The sequence below is a fragment of the Calypte anna genome, chromosome Z (genome assembly GCF_003957555.1).
Source record: "Calypte anna isolate BGI_N300 chromosome Z, bCalAnn1_v1.p, whole genome shotgun sequence".
Taxonomy (NCBI): domain Eukaryota; kingdom Metazoa; phylum Chordata; class Aves; order Apodiformes; family Trochilidae; genus Calypte; species Calypte anna.
The window spans coordinates 31,937,242-31,963,075 of NC_044274.1; the positions used below are offsets into that span (position 1 = coordinate 31,937,242).

Below are 25,834 nucleotides of genomic sequence, written 5' to 3' on the forward strand. Positions count from 1 at the left end.
TTGTTGTTTTATTTTTTATTTTGTTTTGGAAACTGCAACATCTTATGTAATATTCTATGCACTCTATAAAAAGAAATATCTTTGATATTTACCTTAGTACCCACAAAGTTTTCAAGGTGAAAGTCTTTAAATTTTCATCTTATGCTAGCATTAATGACACAGCTGCATTGTTTATGTGTCATTAAACTTTGAAGGAACATGTATCACTTTCAGATTCTGAGAATATATAATATAATTCAGAATCATCAGACCTGGCAAGCAGAGCTTAGAGAAGCCATGTCTGCTGGATGGATTCCATGCAACTCTGGTCAAACTGGCAGACCTTCAGTGACCAGCTGGCAAGCACTTCTATGTGAGCTGCAGTGAAAAATGATGTGCCCCTCTTTGTTTATCCATGCTGAAGTGCCTCTGGTTACCAGTGCTGAGTAAGGTCATCTTCTATCTGAGAAAGGAGGAGTCAGGGCTTGTTTGCCATTTTTCCTGGCTCCATCAGCCATTCTTGTGAGATATGTGATCTCCTCCTGGCTCTCTCAGCTCCTTGAAGTTCTCCCAGTTTGGGAAACCCACACCCACCCCCCACTCCCTGTTTGCTGACCTAGAGCACTCTGCAGCTGCTCTCGTCAGCAACTAGGGACCAGTCCCCCTGTCTAAATGAAAAACTTATTTGTTTGTCATAATTGCTGTCTTGGGAAGACTGCCGCAGCCTCCTCACTGACACCTTACTATTGTTTACAAGTCATTCTTCATGTCATTATTCACTAGATGCCTATTGTTAAGTATATTATCAAGAGAAATATCTTTTAATGAAGATCAAGAGAAAGATTTCTTTAGATAATATGAAGAATATCACTGATGTGATCTTGTGGAAAGGACTTCAGCTATACTGTGATCAACTCAAGTTTATTTTCTGTTTCTCTCATACCAGAGTGCCTGGACTAAATACCTTTATAATCCCACTGGTACTAAATTTCCTTATTCTGCTTCTCAGTATTTGTCTTCAGTGATTTTCAGGACTTAGTAAAATTGATCTTAGTAGATGAGCTAGCAGAAGTAGAAATTTATGACATCCTAAAGCATCAGTTATCCACTACTGTAATAAAAAGTAACAAATACAGCTTAAGTACTAGCCTGATCAAAAGAAATTTAAGTGAGTCATAAAACTCTTGAACAGTGGAATGTTATTCATAGCAAAATTTTCCATACGCCCTTGTCATATATAATACCTTTTTCTTTCCATGAACATCTTTTGAAAATTAATATGGTTTTATTAAAAAGGGTTTTACTGGAATTTCTTTTTAAATAGCACTCTGTAGGATGGTGTATTTATGCAGCAATTTTGTACTCTTGGTAATTTATTAGCAGGAATTAAGTCAAATAATTTACATCAGCTTCCAAGAGCGTAACAGTCATATAACAGTAATTTTGTCCCTCCCCCTCCTGAATTCTACATTACAAGACATTAAATCTGCTAAAGAGGTAGTGGACTGATTTGTAGAAAGTGTTCAGAAGAGAAGTATTATGTCTTCAAGTATGTCATTGTAACTGGGAAAAAAAAATCTTTTCTAATGAAAGAATTCTATTTTTCTTTCTTTCCCAATGGGACAAGACAAAGACTTTAACTTCACTGTCAAATCTAAAATAAGTGAAATAGAAACAGCTTCTTGTAATTAAATTAGATAACATTATACAAAAAATCTATGAATTTTCATTAACTGAATCTTTTTAAACCAGTTAGAAAAATTCAGGAAGTAGCTCTAAAAGGTTAGAGTTACATTCATCTAGCAGTCAGAGGTCATACTGGGGCTGCCCAACGCTGATCATAGAATTAGAGAATTGTAAGATTGTTTTTTAAGAGACTTTAAGGTCACGTAATCGAACTAACCTTCAAGGAGCTTAAATTATGTTGAAACTATGCTAATACCCACAAAGAGCCTCTATTTTAATTTCAATAAAGCAGTCTCACTGTTCATTATTTTTTACTGTATTTAATGACTAACAATGATACCCAACAGTCACACATTTGAGTTAATTGAAGTGTCAGGCAAAACAACTTGGTGCTGGTTGCTATAATCCTTGCTGTCCTACTCCAACAAAATTGCTTTGGCTGCTTTTGATCGTATAACTCAGACACAACAGAAGCGGATACCTACCGATCATCATATAATGATGATGCAAATACCTGCTGTCATCATTGACAAATTACTGATACTCCTAGTTACCCAATTATTATTTTTTTTTAATAGCTGAATGAAAATACTGTACTTGGTTTGAAAAGAAACATTTAAAACTATGTGTATATGCTAATAGAATAATTACTAACTGTAAAATACACATTCCTTGAAAGAATTCCAAAAAGGAAAAAAAAGCATAAAATACAAATTCTTCTTAGAGAGTAAAGTTCTGAAATACTGAAAGTTTTTCTAGGGCTGAAGAGTGCTTATTTCAAAGAAATCTGATATCTGGAAATGTTATAGACAGCTTAATTACCAGATAATATTTTTTATTATTAAGTAGTTACGAAATATCTTTCTACTAGTAAGCATGAAATGTTTTTAGTAGAATGTTTCTTTGGGAAAGACTCCATATTGGGTTGCAAATTCTGTGTTGATTTTGCTTTGCATCATATTAAAAATATTAATAAAATAATTTTTTGCAAACTAGATTTTTTTTCCCGGTATTTCATATGTTGAAGTTAATCTTACATACACATTTGTTAAAATTTCTTGAGTTTGAATGTACATGAAATCAACAGATTCAATGCATTTATGTTTTTTTTGTAATGCGTTGTAGTTTGAGGCTTATGAAATCAAATGAAATCTAACAATAGATAGATTGTTTACAGAAGGATATAAAAATGATAAACAGTTTAAATCTGTTTCTAATCTTTCAATGAATTTTTACTTTCCTTATACATATATCTGTCTCCTCCATATAGTTAGACTAGAAGCCCAAGTGAGATATTAGGGTGTGAGTATACTCACTATAAAACTAATAAGCATAATTCCACAGAAACCGGCAGGAAAGACTGTGGAAGAAGACTTTCTTCCAAGAAGACTTTCTTCTCAAATCCTAAATTTGAGAGTAATAATTTTCTCTGTCAAACTCGTGTTGATGACCTGGTTGAAGGAAGCTCTAAGTCACATTAGCATTCCAAAACAGATTTGAATACACATATGACATTACTAGCAGGAGTTTACATACCGAGAGAGAGTGAAGGAACGTTTTGGGTTTTTTCAGTTTTCAAGTGATATTATCTGATGACACTAAAATTTAAAGAATCAGAGAATCAAGTTTGGGTGTGAAGGCACCTTACAGATCCTTTAGTTCCAACACCCATTCCATGGGAAGGAACACCTTCTACAAAACCAGTTTGCTCCAACCTGGCCTTGAACACTCTGGGGAGGCAGCGTCCATAGGTTCTCTGTGCAGCCTGTCCCAGTGTCTCACTGCCCTCACACTGAAGAATTTCTTCCTACTGTCTAACCTAAATCTACTCTCTTCCAGTTCAAAACCATTGCCCCTCATCCTATTGCTACAAACCTTTACAAAAAGTCCCTGTCCACCTGTCAGTACTGGAAGACTGCTGTAAGGTCCCCCCCAGAGTCTTCTCCATCTTGACTGATCTCTAGTCTCAGCCATCTTCATAGATGAGGTGCTTGGGCATGATTGACGCCTCTGTTTTGCTCAAGAGTAAATCCAAAATTTTTGATAAGGAGAACTGATGGCTTTCCAGGAATTATCTAAATAGAAGACAATATTGGTCTATGGTAATAGCAACTACTTATAGTGAACCGAGAAATAGATTCTAACAAAATAACAATTGGAAGCCAAGCAGTGATAATTCTACTTTGTATTCAATATGGAAGTGTATCCAGAGGAGTTTATTAGAAAAATAAAATGTTAAAAAACACAATATTTTTCAGATGTAACTAGAGCAATTATATTTAATCAAAAATTTTATTCTTGGGGAAGACTATAAGGTTCCAAAGGCATCCACTGCTATAGCTTGCTGATATTAGAAGAATAACAATTTCTGAGAATGCCAAATAATGTTTTCCAAACTCTGACAGTGGATGAATGCAACCAATGGCAAGCCCTGAAAGTAAGGAACCTTTCCAAGGCAAGAACAGGACCTTCTCCAGCAGCTAGACCAGTGTCCCATTGTGTAAATCAGGAAATAATTATCAATGTATGTGTCCTCATAGAAGTCAGGCAAAACAGATTGTTTTGCACCTTGCTCCTGCATCTGCAGTGACTTGATTTAAAGTTAAAAAAAAAAAACAAAGATTTTCAACTGTAGATAAATTTTTTTTTTGTTTGTTTCCTTTTATTAACAATATTAATACTCCCTTACAGATGTTTGCACGGAGTCTAGTGTCCATATTATATAATAATACTACCAGAAAATTCAGGGACAAATTATAAATATTATGGAATTACTTACAACATTATGAGTGGAAAGGTGTCCTCCAAAGAAACTCAACTTCTACCGAAGTATTTATATTTATATAATATGTCAAAAAGTTCCAGAACAGTTCTTAACTCCTTATTGTTTATACATAGTTACCCCCCTTGGATAGTATCTTACCTCTCAGAAAAATAATACCTTTCTATTTTTAGAGAGTATGAAAAATGTTCAGTTCTTTAGTACATTTATTTCAAGTCAAATCTACTTCTTTAGTTGTAATGAAACAAAATCATGATGAAATTTTTACTCATTTTCTCACACATGAGTTTGTTCCCTGTAGTGCTATGAGAAGCTGTTTAGGATCAGATGGTGGCTTGAAGGAAGAAATCCTTTCTGTCTAACTGAATACATGGGGCTAACTACTGAGTCACAGATTCATGCAGCACTGGATTCAATTATTTTTAAATCAATGGCAGTAAGTCAACACTCTCTGACACTCTCTGAAAAATATGAGAGGGTGTACAGTCTGGCTCTGAATTGCTCCTACAGTACACAACTTTTCTGTCACTTGTGGCAAGTAATGGAGAAAAAGTTGAAAAAGAAAACATTTTCACAGTGAAGCTTATCTATAGTAAATATCTTCTTAACTGATGTACCATACTATCCTTTCTGTGGGATATTTGCAGTCCCAAGAAACACCAGTTTCTGGTTTATGTTTTCCATTGAGTTCTTCTCTAAGTAATTTCTCATTCCATTCAAAACACCAGGGTTTTTTTAGGGCTAGGACTGTATCTGCCATTATTCTGATGATCTGCTTGACTGTTATAGACAATCAAGTACAAAGACAAGTTTTGGAGTTAAATAGGATATTTATGTGACTGATGATAATCACAGAATGAAAATTCTCATATGTGGTGTGACACAGTTCTTTTTCGCAGTTTATCAGTGACTATTTTGTGGTCATCATTTCCAAAGTATTACTAGTGTCTGTATAGAAGAAAACAAAACAGAAAAAGAATGATCTAGTAAAATGTACAATATTGCCTTTATATTTAGGAAGTGTCTGAATACGTTAATGTTCATGGAAACACATATGAAGACTTTAAATTTTAGAACAAGCTTCAGCTTGCTTAGGGCTCAGTTGGAAGGAATTCCATGGGAAGCTTTCATGAGGAGAAGAGGATCTAGAGAGCGCTAGGAATTTTTCAAGAACACTCTCCTGGTTAGCCAAAACTAGTTCATCCCTTCTAAAGGCAATGGAAGTAGGCAGAGCAAGTGAGCCTTAACTACAAGTGTCTGGTCTGCTCAGAACTAAAAGGGAAAGGTATCAGAGGTTGAAAAATTGAACGTTACCTGATGGAAATTACAAGGACATTACCAGCAAATGTCAAGAAGCAGTTAGGAAAGATAAAACTTCTCGTGAGCTAAATTTGGTCAGAGATGTCAAAAACTTCAGAGAGGGTTCTTCACATATATTAGCAACATGCAAGAAACAAGGCCTACTATTAAACATGAGAGGTGAACTAGTCACCAGCAATAATGAAATGTCAGAGGTTCTCAACACTTTTTTTCACCCTTTTCTTTACCAGTGCTGTTAGGTCCCAGGACATAGGAATGAAAGTCCAGGCTGATGCAGACACCAACCCACCACCAGTGAAAGAAGAGTTGGTTTATCTGTCACTATTACAGGAGCTTGACCCCTGCAAATCAGTGGAGCCAGATAACATCAATCCTAGGTTATTAAGAGAGATGTTGCTGCAAAGCAATAATAATCTTTGAGAAGTTTTGGAGTCTGGGAGAAAAGCCTGAAGACTGGGGAAAATTATTGTCACCCCAATCTCTAAGAAGGCTTCCTAGGAGGACCCAGGCAATTATAGACCAAGTAGCCTCACTTGATTCCTGGGAAACTCATGGAGCAAATCCTCCTGGGATGATCATAAGTCGACTGAAATGTGATTGGGAAAAGCCAGCATGGATTTATCAGGGGCAAATCATGCTTGACAAACTTAATTGCCTTCTGCAACAAAGAAACATGATTGCTTTATGCAGGGTGACAATGGACATCATCTACATATTAATTGACCATTCAAGACCTCCTTTTGAGCATCCAGCTGACCTGACCATTAGTCTTAAAAGTTAATAGATACCAACCACTTCTGCATGGAAATGGCCAACACTTGTAATTTCCAATGCATTTTTGAGGGGTGGAAAAAAAAAATATCTTCTTTTGTTGTTGTTGTGCAGGATTTACTCTTTTGAACAACTGTGACCCCTCAACTTCTATTTGTGATGGTGAAACTTAGGAAAACAAAGTACAATGCCTCTGGTAATGCAGGCAGGAGTAGATGAAAGTTTTAAAAGACACTTTCATGAATGCTAACAGAAAGAATCTGAGCTTGTAGTGGTAGCTTTTGCAATCATGGAAAATCATGTGACTGATAATTGCAAGGCAATAATGTACATATGAAATAAACATAGAATTTAAAAATATGTATATAAATTTATAAATAAGTATATGCAAATATAGTGTACACAAAATTAATAATTTGCAAGGCAATAATAATGGTTTGTATTTTTATTATTGAGGGTAGGAATATCTCAATAAGGAACAGCACAGATGAAATTTGGGTTCACTTGTTACTTTCTGAATGCTTAATGAGTCAACTAATGTATTTAAATTTTGGTTCAGTGTGGTTCAATCTAGTCTGTTAACCTCAAATTCATATGCAAATGGCTTTGATGAAGAGAAATAGATGTCATTTGGCCACTTTAAAAGAAAAAATACTGACGATTGACTTGATTTATATATTTGGATATATTTAAAATAACCAGGAACAATATGAAATGTAACTATTTGCATGAGTGACCTTTCCTTAGTTTCCATTCAAATCCATATTTTCAAAAAGCTCTACAAAGGCAGTCTGTTTAAAAGAATGTCTCAAAAATAAAATAAAATGCCTTCATTGTAAATTAATCATAAATTAGGAAACTTAAGTTTGTTTATAATAAATACTTTTTTCTTCCTTTCAGAAAATAATAGAAAAGAATGCAGTTATGAAACAGACTTTAAAAATAAGAAACATAAATAAGTACAATTTAAAAAAAAATAGAAGAGATCAAAAGATGAAGAAAAAAACAAAAGCCAAACCTCCAAAACCACACACTAACTTCCTGGTAATATGAACATGAGAAACAATTAAGATTGTCAAATTCTGGCTTTCTAGAGTGAAACAATCAGAAACAGCTATGCTGTGTGATCGGATTGAGTATCTGTTGCTAATTTCATTACAAACAGGTTTTATTTAAGGAGGAAAGGAGGACTTGATTAGTTAATTAATATTTTGCATTTTCAAGAGTTTGGATAAAGCATGCTTCAGTGGTTCTAATTTGCATTTTTGTCTTGTCATGGCATATTTTCCACATATTTTGCTTTGACATCTAAAATGTTTTTCTTCCTATTGTTTTTTTTCCAACTCCAGTAATGAAAATAAAAATAGTGAAATGACTGAAAAATTATTGAAAATACTGTCCTTAAAAGAACAGCTACAAAATGTTGTGTTAGCTTTTCCTTTATGTGAGGTCAGATCTTTGCTTTGTTAGAAAAACAGTAATTGCATGTGAAATCAGTGGAATTATGAAGAGAAGTGATAGCTGAACAAGACACGTATGCTGGAATATTAAACATTCCACGTTTAACAATCAGATTTAGGTGTATTCTGTTTTTTTGTCCTGCATTCTGTCACTGGCAGGTAATTTTTAATATGGCAGAAGCATCTCTAATACAGCTATGCCTCAGGACTTTCTAAAGGAAAGCATAAATTTAGTAGAATTTAGGTGGTATGGACTGCAATTCTATTCATAACAACCTGCATTTTTTCCCAGATTTCCCTGTATTTTCTATAGGAAGTTTTGGGGACGTATTTGAAGTACAGTTTACTTGTGTAGGACAAATTTTTGTCTGGATATGTGTGTAGCTTGTAGGCCATAAATCCCAGCCTACTGACCTGAATGAAGGGAACAGCATGGGAATGAAGCTCACATATATGTCTAGAGCAAGTCTCTGTCAGCACAAGAGCCGTCTATTGAAAAACTTTCAAAGAGGAGCATGCAAAAAAGCACCCTGAAGTGGTCTACAAAAGCATAGCAGGTTATTATATCTACAGTATTTCCCCATGCTGAGACACTGCCATCCAAGCTGAAGATGTATTCATATGACTTGGGGCAATGAGAAAGGATCTCTCCATGAGCAGCTCAGAGCTTTGACATTTGTTTTCATATTTGCACAGCTCTGAGGAGTTTTATGTTAATGTAGCTTTGCTGACCTGAAGCTGGATTTCAGTTTATTGGGCTATAGTTGAAAAAAAAAACTGTAGAAATCTCTAGAATCACATTAAGCTTTAGATTTATAGTATTGCTTGTAGGTTTGACTTGGTGATTAGAAAAGTTATAAGTGGCAAAAAATAGAAATTTATGGTTCTGTTTTTATTGTGGTCAACAACTTCTGTCAGAGGCCCCAGAACTAGCTGAATGAGTTAATTTATTCCTTTATGAAGATGATAAAACTAAGCTGTAATATCATGGAAATGTCCTAATCAGTATAGAACTTGAAGGGAGATGCAGTTTAAAAAAAATTATTCTCAATTCAGTAAGGTCTAGAAATCAATTTACTGAGAATATAAGCTACCAAGAGACTCCGTAGAAGGTCCTGGTCAAAGAAAGAACTTTGAAAAAAAGCATAGCATAAAATTTATATAGCCCTCTGTCCAGTGGGAGAAGCACTTTGTTTGGGGATATAGGGGTCTGTCCTTAGAATAAATTTTGCTATAACAGCAGAAACCTTGCTTAAATTTGTATTTTTATGTCTCTAAAGCAATATGCAGTAAACCCATAGCAATGAAACAGCTCTGTTACACTAGGGAACTAGCTACAAACTTCATGGAAGATTGTTACAACAAGTAAGCTTCTATAAATATATTTCCTTTTTTAATCAGTGTGCAAAGATGTTCTCAGTATTCTGCACAATGGTTCTAAGTTTGGGGTATCCCCAGACTTACAGCTGGGCATTTATCAGCTTTGGCTGTGTATTACAGGGGGTGTAACAAGGCCCTCTACACAGCAATGGATATTTTCTCATGTTTCTATTTATTCACAACTATGCTCTTTCATTCATTAGAAATATTTTGATAGTTGCTCTAAAACTACTCTATTGCCATTTTTTATGATAGTCTTAAGCCTCTGTTGTGTTAGGTATATGTACATGTACATGCACAAACGTGCAGATGGAGGCAGAATTCTGCTGCAGAATTTTCTCCCAAGACCATTAGCAGCTATAAGATGTTAGAGCCACCTCAGACCTTAGGAGCAAGTGCCAGACAGAAAGACTTGATTTATTTTATAGAAAGACCAATCCTAATATGATGGTGAGGATTAATTGTTTTGAAGCACTGGCTAGCAAGGTCACAGGAGAAAAAGTAAAGCATATAGGTAGGGATCATATTAAATTAGTTTTATTAGTATTTAAATAGTATTTAATATGTAAATTCAGTCTTAAATAAAATTTCTTTTATCTCTGTCAAAATACCCAGTCAGAGCAACATCATAAACAAAATAATCTCATAAACAAACTAATCTAACAGACAGCCCATGTTCAAAAAATAACTTTCATAACCACTATCTGCAAGTAAGTAAACTGCAGAATATTGAAGTTTGTACTTCATATTCATTTATCAGCTTCAGTTATCCCAGCTTCTATGTCTGGTCCTATACTTCCTATTGCTTGTGGCAGAACAATTTTCTCCTCAATTTCGTTTTGATGTCTTCTACTTTTTTTGCAAGATGAGTAAGACAGAGGTCTGAAGAAGTCCCCTTAGTGAGCATGGTCTTAGAGATCCCTGCTCTGGTAAGAGTTTTCTTAGGATAAGATTTCACACAGGCCTTATGAGATAAAAATTCACACAGACTTAACATTCCAACACATATTGAAAACAGAGTGTGAAAAATCAAAAGTTATATTTTGTTTTTATTTTTCAGTTCCCTCTTTCAGTTAATACTGCTTTAGAATAAATAAATAAAATTCATCCTTGTGACAAAGTCCTACCTGTCTATCTATTACTGTGTTGTGTGATTCTTTCTTGTTATATTTTTAATGTGTATTTCTTCCAAACGTTTATGAGGTTTCTGAAGTTTTAAAGACATCTACCAAATTATAAAATATTGTTTAAAATATATTTTATCAGTTTTCATACCTTGTTTTATAGAAAATTACTAAATATAATTTTGTAAAATAATAAGATATAAATAAAATAAATAAAAATAGTTTAAAATTTAATAAATAAATTTTAAAAATATTCTAAATATAACACAAAAATACATTCTTGGTTAAAATGTGCTGGAAATCTTTTAGTCACTCTGTGTTATATGATGTTATTTTGAAGTGTAGTTTGATAGCTGAAGGATAATATTCTTATTCTGACAGATCCAAAATATACTCAATGGATACACTATTATATTGTCATGTCCTTTCCCTTTTCTTATTTTGACAGCACTTCTGATTACCAAAATGTTAATTTACAAAAAAAATTCAGGATCATTTTATAATTAGCTTGCTCCTTGATTTATTCAATGGTGACATAGGTTTTCAGGAGCAAACAATCCCCTATTTTAAATAGAAAGTGCTTATTATAAAATTGAGACTATATTAATGAATTAAATAAGTTCTAGCTTAATCAATTTTCAAAATAAATTAAATAACAAGAGTTGAAAGCTTAGGTCTTGAGAATGACTGGGTTCACTTCTGTGAGCACTTACAGTTTCCTTGAAAGGATTATTCACTATCAGATAGACTGCCTGAATAGAGTGATGCAGTATTTTCACCTTTTTTCTTTTGCAAGCTGTTCTGCAATCCATAGTATTTGTAAAACACATTATGAATTAATGTATAATTTTTCAGTTAATTATATTGTATTACTATCTAAAAGTTTGCTTTTAACCTTTTCACTCATTGTTTTAAAGGCAATAAGTTTTATTTTCCTTGCTGAATTGTAGTCACATCTCTTCTTTCTTGATCTTTTTCTTGGTTTCTTTCCAGATTTGGGTCTTCCTGAGGTAACATAATGGAATTTTTACTGTAGAAAAATATGTATGGGTGATCATATCTATCCAACTAATTTTTTTTTTTTATCCAGCAAACTAAATTAACATGTAACTCTTGTAACAAACATCTGAGTCTGTCTATAAATTATTCATCATCTGAATGAAGGAAATTTAAACTTGAAGAGATGCATATTAGTAAAAATATTACTAGTACACTTTATAAAAACAGGTTGCATCAGACAAAAAACAGATATGTTTTCAGGACATGAACCATATATCATGTTTTCCCTGTGATCAATGGAATTATTCAAATTTATACCTTCAAAGAAACTGTCATGGTCAAAAATCAAAAGACACATCTCATACACAATATTTCATCTGCACATATGTCACAGAGTGGGTAAATCTGAGCAGTAGCCACAAAGATTACAAGTCTTTTTCCCACCTCCATCTGAAGATCTACTCCCATGATGTTTCTGCAGAAACCTTCTTTATTCTTCCTCCACTATGTGAACCATGTGCAGCTTACTCTTGTCTGCCCTTCTCATAGCTGATGGGCACAACAATCTCAGCCATGTTGCCTTTCCTCTCTGTAATTATACTCTTTGCTGATGCTAGCAGGTATGTCCTTTCTTTCCGTGTCAGTCATGTGTTCTTGGTTGCCTTCATTCCATGCTCTATGTCCTAGTCATTTATTTGTATTTAAATGTGCAGAAGTATAGGAAGGGCTGAACTATTATTTTGCCAAATATGTACCCAAAATCTTCTGGTTAGACTAATACTGAATTCTGAATTCAGATACAAAAATATTTGTGGGACAAACATCTAGGAACTTAGCATTATTTTATCCACTAATATATCCTACTGTGGCTTTTCAGACACATTCCCTGAGCACAAGAGAGCACTCTAGTAAATGTTTTAAGCATGTCTACAGTAGGGACTTTGCAGAAATCCTAGTTCTAGTATCTATATTATAATTATGAGGCACTGCTGGAGCAGTGGAATGACAGCAAGTGTGCTAGTTCTTAAACACAGTTAACTCATGCTGAGAATTTTCTCTGCTACTTTTTTTAAAAGAACAGAAGATACAAATTAGTCTTATTTTCTTTATAATATGATCAAATATTCATGCCTTGTCTTGTTTTATATGTGCATCACTTATGATAAAGATTAGGAATAAGTCTAGAAAGTAATGTAATTGTAACTAGTGGTATGGAATCTTCCAGTTTTCACTGAAGATTGGTTTGAGAATGTCTCTGAATGGCTTGACACCAGCTGTCAACTAAGCACCACACACCCACTCTCTCATTCCTGATGCAATTGGATGGGAGGGAGAGGAATCAAAAGGGTAGAAGTGAGAAGATGTGGGTGGAGATGAAGGCAGTTAAATAGGTAAAGCAAAAGCCACACGCAAAAGCAAAGCAAAATAAGGGACTAATTCACAATTTCCCAATTTCAGGAAGGTGTTTAGAGGCATATTTAGGAAATCAGGTTTCCCTCACATGCTCCTTTGGATGACAAATGCTATCATTCTGAATGCCCACCCACCTTTCCTCCTTTCTTCAGCTTTTTTTGTTGAAGATGACATCATATGGTATGGAATAGGGCTTGTTAATCAGTTAATCAGTTGTGATTAACTTCAGTTGTTCCTCTCTTAACTTCTTGTGCACTCCAGCCTATTTGATGGTGCAGTGATGAGAGATGCACAAAAGACATTGACTGTGCAGCAGTGCTTAACAGTAAAAGATCACATCCCTATATCATCAAAATTTTCTCAATGCTGATGAAAATCCAAAAGCAAATTTTAGGCTTATACTAGCTCATATGAACGAAGTTAACTCTATCCCAGCCAAAATTAGCAGTCTTCTAGCTACTTTCAGATCTTTTCCCAAACTCAGACAATTCTTTCTTTTCCCTGCCTCCTTGTTCCCCTGAATAAATGACTGATATTCTTTGAATCTATTCTGATAAAATAAGCTGCAGCAAAATGATTCCTGGGAGACCAAGTGAACTTTTGCTAAAATTTGGATCATTTTATTTCACAAAAGCAGATTGCTTTTTTTAATTGAAGATATGTTTTCTTGCTTTGTTTAATTGAAATTTCAACACCTCTTTTCTACTACTTTGCATTTCCATCTGGACTCCAGTCAGAATTACTACAGAACAAACTCATCCTGGTATCACCTTCTGTGGTGATAGAGGATGTCTTTGTAGCTCTAACAGCACACCACTTTGGGTTACTTTGACTGCTTGTTGCTAATTTTGAAGATAGAGCATTATTTTTATTTTGTATCCTCATGAATACCTAAGTCCTACACTTTTTAGTGTATGACCTTGTTCTATTATGTCTCTGACTCTTGTGCTCACATAAGAGGTGTTTTAAGCATCATGTTCAGCAAGTTGAACACCACCAAGAATACTTTCGCCCCAGTTCAGTCTTTTTTACATCTTAAGGAGCTATAACACATATGCCAAAGTTATCAATCAAATAAATGATGAAGTATGAACCTTACTGAAAGGTTTGCAATGGTTTCTTGTGGAAATAAAAAAAAAAAATGTAATTGGCTTTTATCAGGTCAATTAGAAAGATAAAACACTGTAGGAAATAGACCACAGAATCATATAATACTTGTAATTCAATACATGGAGATAAAAAAGGTGGCTCAAAACACTTGCTTTAATTTTCATCTCTGAAAGCCAGAAGACTATAAATATATTTTATTTTGGCTAATGAATACATATGGACAACTGAAATTCTTACATAATCAGTTGACTCTAGGTGTCATGTTTTTCATCTGAACACCAAATTCTACATAAACCAATCTAACCATGTTTTTCATCCCAATGATATAGTCTTGATGCCCACAGCACAAAAGGGAGAGAACTTAATGAAAATTAAGCCTTGCACAGGCATGATAAACTTGATAAAAAGAGAAAAACTGTTGAAAAATAATTACCTATCAAGGTTACCCAGGGGAAATATAGTGATGTTCATGTGCTCAAACCTTTTCATTTGGTTAAATTAATCAAATGATATATTTAAACTCTTAATTTTATGTGAATTATTATTTCAATCAGTTTAATTCAGCTCTGATTCCACTTTGCTATTGTTTTCTGTAAAAGTCAGTTAAATAGTTTTAATCTGTTTCAATCCAGATGTGTGACAACAGAATAAAATAGACAGCTAGAAGTATGATTAAATAGATGAGGGATACTTAGAAAATGTATTTAGAAATTTGGAACGTGGGGGATTATGCTGTTGTTCAGTCTGTTCTCAGACTGCCATGAATGCTAACATTTCTGCGAAAATGAACCTTCATTTCTGTACTCCAAATGTCTTTAATAAGAAATATTTTATCCTTTGAATGTAATTTTTCATCATCACTGAAAGCTACTACTGAATGCAGGCTTTGTATACATTTGCTAAAATCTAATTCATCATTAGTGTACAGAAAGGTCTTTGAGCATTATTTTTCACAGTCTACCTGAAAAGTTTATTCTCTCCACAGAGTTTCTGTGGGGTTTCATTTCACAGCAAAGCAAACAACAGGGAAGCTGCTTGCTTTTGAAAGGTTGAATAATAGGCAGTATTTAAAAAGAAAAGTTATAATTTGCCACTGAGGATTTTGATTATATAGATGAAATATTTAACTAATTTGGAAGTGCTAACAACATAAGAAACTGATGATCATTATAATAACTTGGTGTATAATATAAAATTATGAATTCATAGTGATGAAGTTTCATATACAGGCATTTCTATACAGTTAGAAATGGTGAAACTTTGTTTATAAAAAACCCACACAAACTTATTTATTAGAAAGCCTCTTTGTTGAGGTCATTAATTCCCTGTGACTCTCAGGACATGAGAGCTACCATGAATTTGCTCTGACATTTCTATGTTGTATAGTTAATGAGGATGGCATCCTTTCTTTATGGTCATCTAACTTCCTACCAGAACACAGTGGGAAACTGTATGCAAAGGAATGCTATATTGTATATGGTAAGACTGATTTTTTTATATTGTTTTTATCAAACAGGATTCCCGCTACAGTAGACTGTTGTTCCATCATAGTTATTTTTGTTGTTAATTGAACAAATTATCTTGGTTTTTTTATTTCTTTCTGATAGTGTCTTTTCTATGTTATGTGCTATGGAAATAAAGCATGAATCCTGATTCCTATCTGTATTTCATATTATAATAAATATCTATCATGACCCCAAATTTTAGAAATTTAACAAATAAATACCTGCATTAAACTGATTACATAATTTACTGCTTTTTGAAAACATTTCATAACATTTATGGAGTTTATTACTTTTTAGAATGTAATCATATTTGATTTGGCACTAAACATAACCATTAGTAAAAATATTCTTGGCCCATTGCAGTAGTGGACCAAATTATTTAATACACTTATTCTACAACTATTCTGTAGAGCAGATTCAGAATTTAATGTGTTCATAATTTATAGTTTGTTTAAAATGGATTGGTTAAAGAAAAGAAAAAAAAAAAAGGGAAAAAATAAAAGAAAGAAAGCGGAAAAAAATGTCACAACACTTCCGTCAAAACCTATCTTGGTTGTTACCCTCAGACATCATCAGTTACCTTAAAATACCAGAATCCAAATTCATGGATTAAAGTTATATGTTTTGAAACCTATATGTACATTCATTTCAGGTAAAGAATTATCTGTCATTGAAACTCATTGAGGACGAAGATTATTTATAGTTTCAGCAACATTATTGTGGAACACGTTACTATTTTCAGTGTTCAAAGAATATCAGTAAGATACACTTGCTTACGAATTAATGAATAGAGCATAGTAATTTCATAATTACATTTTTGGAATTAATAAAAAGTGTCATTATGACAATTTTTTAAAGAAAAGAATAACAAACCTCAATATTGTGCCTAGCTGTGTTAATGCAAGGGCCCTTTCCCATGGTGAAAAGTAGTTTATGTACAATTTATTAATACATTAGGATAAATAAAATAGAAAATAAGTTAGATGGAGGAATTTTAAAAAATCTTGTTTCTGGTGGTTAGCATTGAAGTATTTTTAATGAGCACATTATTCCTTACAGCATGACATCTAAACAATGAAATACCTTTCTGTTTCAGATCTGCAGAACACAGAAGGGGAGAACAATTTTTGTTTAACACATTTTCCAAAGAGCATAGCTTACTGATGGTAGACCTCTGCTAGTAGCAATAGCCACTGAAGGGCCCTAGATTTGTACTCTTATCTACACATCCTTGCAATGTTGTTGAATAAAAGTTGTATGCTACTGCTGCAAAAATAAACTTTTGTTGTTAGGTTATTTTTAGATACTAAAATCTTCCTTTTCTATTTTAATATGAAAACAAACTCTTTCAGAAAAGAAAAAGGGAAAAAAAAAGAAAAAGAAAGAAACAGAAAACAATAAAACAGAAAGATCCCCATTCATTCACAAGTGTTAGCTATTAACTTTGGTAAATTGCCTGGTAAGCACACTCTCATCTTCTCTTCCTGTCTTACTCCAGAAGCTGTTCTCTTATTTAAAGATATACTAAGATATCACTTGTATAGTGAAAGGCAAATAAGAGAAACATTAACTATCCCAGTAAATAAACCAGTAATCCAGTGTGAACTTAGAATGGAGATAGATTGAAAGAATATTGTTACAATTTATGTCAGTGTCTTGTTTCTGACTGACACTGATGGAAGGCTATAAGAATAGCATGAGGATTTAGTAAATGCTCAGCAGATATGATCTAGAAGCTAGCTGCAATTTATGACATACTAATTCTCAGGAAAAGAACTTTATAGAGATTAAAAAAGTGGCACAAAACTGCAGCACAAGAAAACCCAGATAGTTTAGCTTTAACATCATCTTAATACGTTCTCCTCATCCTCCCTTCTTCCTGGTCCCAAATTACTTTATTCTTTCCTCCCTCCTTCTCAGCAGCACAGGAGCATGGGGAATGGGGATTTAAGATTGCTGCACCACATGTTGATTTTGTCACTTCTTCCTGCCCCTCCATGCTCTTTCACAGGTTAAAGCTGCATGTCTGCCCATCATGGTACTTCAGGAACAGCTCCACCGTGCTCCTTCATGGACTTCAGAGAACCTGCCTGACATTCCACCACAGGTTGTGGGAAAATCTCTCCTCAAGCATCTCCTTTCCCTCCTTCCTCATCTACCTTGGTGCCTCTGCTCTGGCACTGCTCTTGCCTCCTCCTCTCCTGTGCTCTGCACCTCTTTTTTACACTTTCATTTTCCCTTTCTTGAATATGTTGCTCACAGAGGCACAACAAGTTTCTTTCCATATCTCTTGACCCTGGCCAGAGGTGGGACCAGAATTGGATCCAAGGGAGTTTCCAGAAGTTTCTCACAGGAGAAACACCTATGCCCCTCACCCCCTCTTCCAAAACATCACTTCACTGATCCATGACAGCAGCATAATACATGTTTACTCTGGCACCTTCTTCCTCGCTGACCTTGATGTTCCTGCTCTGCCAGTGCTCTCACCTCCCTTTCTTCTGTGCTGTGCTTTTTTGTTTGGTTGGTTTGGGTTTTTTGGGTTTTTTTTTTTTTGTAGGTTCATTTTCTCTCTCTTGAGTATCTTATCTACAGATGCATATCCATCTTTCCATATCTGCTCAGCCTTGGCCAGAGTTGGAAAAGGAGGAGCTTCTAGCTGCTTCTTACAGGACCCATACCTGTAGCCACCCTACTTTCAAAACACCAGTGCACTATCCTAAGACACCTGAAAAATGAATTAAAATTTAGATTTTTGCTTTTAAACAAAAGATTTAATTAAAATCCTTTTATAACGCCCTTCTATAAAAGAGAGCATAAGGACTTTTTGGATTCAGCATACTACACATGAAAACCAATTTGCAAAAAAAATTATCAAACCTTTAAGTAAAACGAAATCAAAAAGCTCACTTTGTTCAGTAACAAAAGTGTATTAGATATTACAATACACTGAAATGTCATGGTCTTTTACACATTTTGTAAAATGAATATTTTGGAAATTTTAAATTTTCTTAAATTTTAGAATATGTGAGATTTTTCAATGAATCTGTTGTCAGTACCAACTGGGCAAATGACACAACACTTGATCCAGAGTAATAAACAAGATTGACTGAACAGTAGTTTCTATGTAATTCACTGGCAATTAAATTTTATTCCTCTTCTTTGCTGCTTGTAAGGTAAGAATGCAAAATGAAAAGGTCAACAATGCCTCCATATATTTCTGTCTCAATACGAATGTGTCTAATCTTTTCTCCATTCTTTTCTAGGCCATTTCTGGAAATACAAATGCAGACAGTGTTGTGTACTACAAGCTGCAGAATTCTATTAAAGCAAGGTTTCTCCGTTTTGTGCCTTTGGACTGGAATCCCAATGGCAGAATTGGAATGCGTGTTGAAGTGTATGGATGCACATACAGTAAGTGTTATGCTGAATCAGCTAAATGAAAAAGCTGTTCATCATTGACTTTTGCTACCTAAATTACACTTAAAAGTATATTTCTAAGCCTAAATTTAATCTTGAATAAAAATGATTCAATAAGTTTGTGTGCAGATTTCACTATTTCTGCATCATCTAGCAAGATGTGATGCTTATTTTCCAGTTCTTTCTGTGTTGTAATAAAAGGTGTGTTCATAACTCAATAACCAATTTACTGTAAACTCTTTTTTGGTAGTCAGAAAAAAACATGCATCTGAACACACTATAGTTTTTACCTGAAGGGCAGAATGTAGAAAATGTTTACAGTTCTAAATATGTATGGTATTTGTCCCAAGTCAATAAAAATAAAAGTAGATAGACCCGCAAATACACAAGTGAAAGATACTTCAAAGTTTTTATATATGTAGGAGGAACTTTTGGAATAGTTTTTGTGTCACTAATGAAACTTTGATAACTGTTGTAAGCATTTGAAAGGTGAATGAATAAGTATTATGGCTGTATTGAACTGTCAGACAATGTAAATCTTCCAGTTTTCTTCCTGTAACTGTTCTTCATCCAGAGACTGTTTAAAAAACATTCCTCTTAGGAAGTTGTTTTCTGCTTTTTAGTCTCTGTATCTTGTCCTTATGAAGGAGAAAGGGCTTATTAAAAGCAATATAAATACTTCCATCTGTTGCAGGTATTTTTTTTAGGGTTTCTTTTTTTCTTTTTTAATTTCCATGCTTAATTCATGCTTTGCAAGCCTGTTTGCTTTAAGCTGACTATTTCTGGGCTTTCTGCCCTACACCTGATTTTGTAAAATAAGTAAAAGACCATTAACTAAGAATACGGAAAATTTCAACCTGTCTTCAGGAGTTTAGGTCCCCTCAGAATTGAGATCAACTGTCCAATCCCAAAGAAAAGACAATTCATGTTAGGAGGAGGATGTGCAAAGCTAAAATCACACAAAATTCCTCAGTTGCACCTGTCTGAAAACTGAAAACATGACTTATGATTCCTAGAAAAAACTAATGATGTTGATGTAACTGAAAATATGGTTGACTTACGGTCCACTGCCTTAAGTGCCAGGACTACTAAAGTTTAAAAATGGAGGCTGAACAGATGAGCTGTTATTCAGCTCATCTGAATGTTCTATCTGAAACCTTCCTTGTGCTACCTGATGAGAGTTCATTCTTTCCTGTCTGTGAGCTCCACTGAAAGTAAATCAGCTCTGCTTCTTCTTAGTTCTTTACCTTGTGTATTTGATAATGTTTGAACCATTACAGTTATTTTCTCATCCATTTACAAATTGGGGAGTTCTCTTCTGCACATGCCTAAAGTTTAGATTTCAATTATCTATTTTTACTGTTTTTAATTTCCTCTGTCACCCTTAGCAAGGTATGTTATAGCTCTCTTCTGGGATATGTATTGCAATGCTGCCAATGCAAAATCTATTACTATGGGATAAAATGTTGACAGTGTTACTAAAAATAGTACTACTAGTACTGCAATATATAGGATAAGTAGTTACATGGCTAAAATATTTTGTGTGTGCTCAGTCACTTCTTTTAAGAAAGATTATGTATTTTTCTGTATTTTACTTGCTTGGTACAGAATCAGTCCTATAGATAGCTTACAGAAATATTTAAAGGGAATATTTACTTCATGCACTATCGACTGTAAGGCATTCCCTAAAGAATATGATACTGATAAAAATATGGAAATACCTTTTTTAAGATAGTGAAGGTTTTCTCTGTATTAATGATGTTGTGAGTTCTTGAAATTATTTTTTCATCTATAAATGCTTTCAACCCAAGTGGATTGCAAACTGTTTACAGTTTTGCATCTCAAATTATCATGTGCTTTAGTGCCTCACTTCAGCTGTTGCTGTTGAAAATAAATCAGGTGATTATAGTCTTACAGTTCTAAAATATATGTAATAATTTAAAAGATTAATTGTTACTTTTTTTTGTTTTTTAATTGTCTTTTCCCCCGTTTGTTAGACACATGCAGGACACATAATTATTGTTAGAGTAATTATGCCTGTCTGTTTCTGAGTTGCTATGTACTTTTCCAGGCAGGACCAGAAACTAAAGAAAAGCAGAAGTACCAGGGAGACCTATTTTAACTTCGATTCACACTTTCAAGGTTTCGCCTTCATTGTTCCTCCCATCAGAGAGACGTCACTGGGTCTTGTAAGAATAAGAAACTTTCTTTCAAAAGAATGGTTTCACTTAAAAGAGACCTTAACTATCATCCAGTTCCAATGCCTTGCATGGACATGCACAACTTCCTGTTGGACAGGTTGCTCAAAGCCCATCCAGCCTGGCCTGGAACACTTCCAAATATAGGACATCCACAGCTTCTTTGGACAACCTGTGCCAGCATCTCACCACACTCACAGTGAAGAATTTCTTTCCAAAGTCTTATCTAAATCTACCCCCTTCCATTTTAAAACCATTTTTAAACCATTTAAAACCATTCTTCCTCATCCTATTACTACATTCCCTTATAAAAAGTCCCTCCCCTGGTTACCTGCAATCCCTCTTCAGGCACTGGAAGTCTTCTATAAGGTCTCCTCTAACATGTCAACAACAAAATGCAGCTTGGTATCAGCACAATTGCTGAGAGTGCACTCAATTCCTGTGTCTGTGTCACTGACAAAGATGTTAAACAGCACCTGTTCCCACACCAAGCCTGAAGAACACAATTCAACACAATTCTGGTCTCCATTTGTTCACTGGGCTGTTGACCACTACTCTTTAAGTGCAACCATCTAGCCAATTCCTTATCCACCAAATGGTCTATCAATCAAATCCATAACTTTCCAATTTAGAGGCCAGATTTTCATGTGGGACTGTATCAAATACTTTGCACAAGTCCAGGTAAATGATGTCAGTTGCTCTCCCCTTGTCCATTCATTCTGTAATCCCACTGTAAAAAGCCATCATACTTTTTCAGGGACAATTTGTGCTTGGTGAAACTTTATTGGTTGCCACCAACCACCTCCACATTTTCCATGTGCTTTAGCAAATGCTTCAGGAAGATCTGCTCCATGATCCTGCCAAGTACAGAGGTGAAACTGACTGGCCTGTAGTTCTCTGGGTATTCCTTGCAGTCTCTCTCTGCCTGTGCTTGATAGTTCTATTCATTATGTAAAAAAGAGACTGATAAATTCCTACAATTTCCTGTGTCTTGTTCTTGAAATGTCAGATGTGACCATTAAGTGATGTAAAAGAGAGTACAGGTTAAGCTGTACAAGTTCAGCTGGCACTGGAGAAATTAGGCATCTCTCTGGCTTACACTTTTGCCCCTTCATTACAATAATTTCTTCTCATTCCTACTAGTAGGATGCAAAGACAAAAAAAAAAAAAAAAAAAAAATTAAAAATTAAAAAAAAGGTCTTTCTCACATGACAGACAGAAGGATGTGTTTGAATGTGAAGGTGATAATTATATAAAATTATAGGAGAAAGATAGCTGGAAACTGAGAAACTGACAACATACTGTATATTAAAGAGTTTTTAGATGTAGTCCTCGCTTTTCTGAACACTGAATCTTTTCAGGTCTGCTTTCTACAAAACTGGAATAGTCCAAACAGCAGATTTCTCATTTTAATTTAATTGGTTAGGACTAACAATAAAAAATAAATAAATAAATAAGTGTAAAACTCCCAGACTCTCTTTTTTTTCTTTCCCGTATAGAGAGTTAGCATTACTTTCAATTAATGTCAAGATCAACAAAAATACATTCATTTTCCAAACAAAGATATTGCAACTGAAACTTCTGTAGTTCTCTAGAATGATTAATCTTATGGTATGTTAGGAGGCTTCAAGAATTTTCAGTTTCTCATAGGCATTTCAACACTTCCAAAAGTATTTTCATGGTATACTAAGGGTTTCTATTGCATTAATTTGAGAAAGACACATTGTAAATTATGAAACAACTGACAACTGATCACAATGCAACTCGACCCTTCTTGTATTTATAGCAGTGGAAAAATACATGGTAACTGATGTTCAAGTCCAGGGACTATTAGAACCTGAGAGTAATTGGCAACTATGAAACACAGGAAAACCTAATGGCACCCTGGGTATTTGGGCTCATCTCCCTATTCTGATAACACTGTAGGAGACCCAGACTTTATCACTGACAACACTTTCAGTTTATTTCTGGTGGCAATGCACAGATGGTGAAGACAAAATGTAAGAAATGTTATAAGAATTTTAAATTAACAGTTGCAGCCCTTTCACAGTCTTTGTTAGTGAATGGTAGCAGTGGTAAAGATTTGTTTGTGTTTATTTTCCAAATTTGAACTTAGTATGTTTTGCTTCTTAGGTACTAGTGCTACAGAATTTGGATTTTGGAGACCTTTAATAAATGTAGCTAATGATCATCTTGATAACTAATACCAAGAATATATTGCAAATCAAACAACCCTAGAGTTATCAGTGTATTATATAATAATATATCTAGCTAGTTGGTCTGACACATACATAACAATATCCAAGTTCTATTATTGAAGTTTTTATTGAGGCTATTAAACTTCACATTCATTATTTTAAATTAATATTAATTAATTATATTACTGTCCATGTTCATTCAATAACATAAAGAAATAAAACAATACAAGGCTCATTTTTAGGCAGAATGTCAAATTTATTTATTGCACATGAATTCTTCATTAGTGGGAAGTACATTACAAAGATGTGAAAAAAAATCAATAAAATACATTTAAAAACATAGCTGCATTCACTTGACAAGAATTTTTAAAAATTAAATATAAATGATTGATTAAAATTGCTACAGCTAATTTGAATTGTGTTCATTTCCATGCCAGCAATGTAGAGAAATATCTTCTGTGAAATTAAAAAAGTTAGTAAATAGATAATGGGTTTCTGTTAACTTGCATGAAGACAATCATTCAGTCAGTTGAAAAATAACTTCCTACTTTATTAAGTGTCCTTTACATCTTCATTTATTTGACTTTATATGATTATGTATCTTCCAAGGATAATTACCTTTTTCTTCTTTAATTATGAACATCGAATACTCTATGAGCTTTTTATAGTGATACCAGTACCTTTGTGTGTTCAATCTATACTGATTATGAAAGATGATAATTACTTTTATTGAGATAAAATGTGTTCAGTTTTCTCCTCTCTCCTTCCCTTTCCCTTTCCATTTCCCTTTCCTGAAAGGAAATTCATAAAACACTCACATAAATAGAAAATAGATTTCACTGGAGCACTGTCAGGGAGCTGTAACCTTTTTAGCCCAGTCATGAGAAGTACAAATGTAAGTACAAAAATCAGAATACATAGATTTATAATGTAATTATGAAAATTATCCAGTATCATTCTTTTCTTTATCTGTACAACCTAGGTGTCTGTTATTTCATTGTTATAGTACAGAAGTAGGTCAGCGAAGGTGATTTTCCTACTCTACTCCACCTTCATGAGACTCTGCTTGGGACACTGCACCCAGTTCTGGGTTTCCAAGCACTAGATAGACATGGACCAGCAAAAGCGTGTCCTGAGGAGGGTGATGAAAGTGACCTGAGGGTTAGAACATCTCTCCTATGAAGAACAGCTGAGAGAGCTGGGGTTGTTTAGCCTGGAGAAGAGAAGACTCTAGGGAGATCTTACTGTGGCCTTTCAATACTTAAAAGCAGACTTATAAGGAAGAGTGACAGTTTTTTCCAGTATCCGTATTGACAGTAAGGGTTTTAAACTAAAAGAGGATACATAATATTTGACATAAGGAACATGTTTTGTTTGTTTGTTTGTTTTTCTATTTTTTTTAATTATGATAGTCATGAGACACTAGAAAAAGTAACCCTGAGCAGTTGTGGATGCTCCCTCCCTGGAAGTGTTCAAATTCAACCTGATCCAGTGAAAAATGTCCCTGCATATCTCAGGGGGTATAGGAAGAAAATGATCTTTAAAAAGTCCCTTCCAACCCAACTATTGAAAGAATCTAAGCAATCAAGATGTTCGTTGAAGTGTGTACTCAAGTCTGTCTCCTCACTCCATTTGCTAGAAGCCTACCCATCTGCCTTCCTGACCTGCTTTCTAGGGAATGGCACTGAATCACACAGAATGTTAAGGGTTGGAAAGGACCTCTGTCCAACCCTCCTACCAGAACACGTTCTTCCAGAGTAAGTTGCACAGGATGGCATCCAAGCGGGTTTTGAATCTCTCCAGAAACAGAGACCCTGCCACCTCTCTGGGCAGCCTGTTCTAGTGTTCTACTACCCTCAAACTAAAGAAGTTCCTCCTCATGTTTAGATGAAGCTTTCTGTGTTCAGATCTGTGCCCTTTACAGTGTGTTCTGTCACTGGGCACCAGTGAACAAGGACTGATCCTTTTATATATTTATAAAAGCTGATAATATCTCCCCTCAGTCTCTTCTCCAGACTAAAAAGACCCAAATCCCTCAGCTTTTCAACAGAGACATGTCCTAGTTTCCTAATCATCTTTGTAGCCCTTTGTTGTAACCAATCTAGTAATTTCATGCCCTTCTGAACTGGACACAATAGTGCAGATGCAGCCTCACATGGGCAGAATAAAGGGAAGGGATAAACTACTTTGACTTTCTTGCCACATTCAGTGCATCCAAGAACGCCATTGGCCTTCTTGAACATGAAGGCCTACTGCTGGCTCATGTCCACCAGGACTCCCAGGTCTTTTTCTGCAGAAATGTTTTCCAGAAGGTCAGTTCCTCACCTGTACAGCTGCATGGGGTTATCGGTCCCTAGGTGCAGTACACTACACTTGCCCTAGTGGAATTTCATAATGTTTCCTTCTACCAAGCTCTCCAGCCTTTCCAGGTCACACTGGACAAGCCTTCTGGTGTGTCAGCCTCTTCTCCCAGTTTTGCATCATGAGCAAAC

The 25,834-nt window shown here is 34.6% G+C and overlaps 1 protein-coding gene across 1 annotated transcript in view; it reads left to right on the forward strand.

Annotated features, from left to right (window-relative positions):
• Window positions 1-25,834, forward strand: part of LOC103539490 (contactin-associated protein-like 4) — a 204,947-nt gene that overhangs the window by 102,467 nt on the left and 76,646 nt on the right. The window contains exon 4 of the mRNA XM_008506002.2: window positions 18,793-18,940. Within this exon, the coding sequence (XP_008504224.2) occupies window positions 18,793-18,940 (148 nt within the window). The remainder of the gene's footprint in view (window positions 1-18,792; window positions 18,941-25,834) is intronic.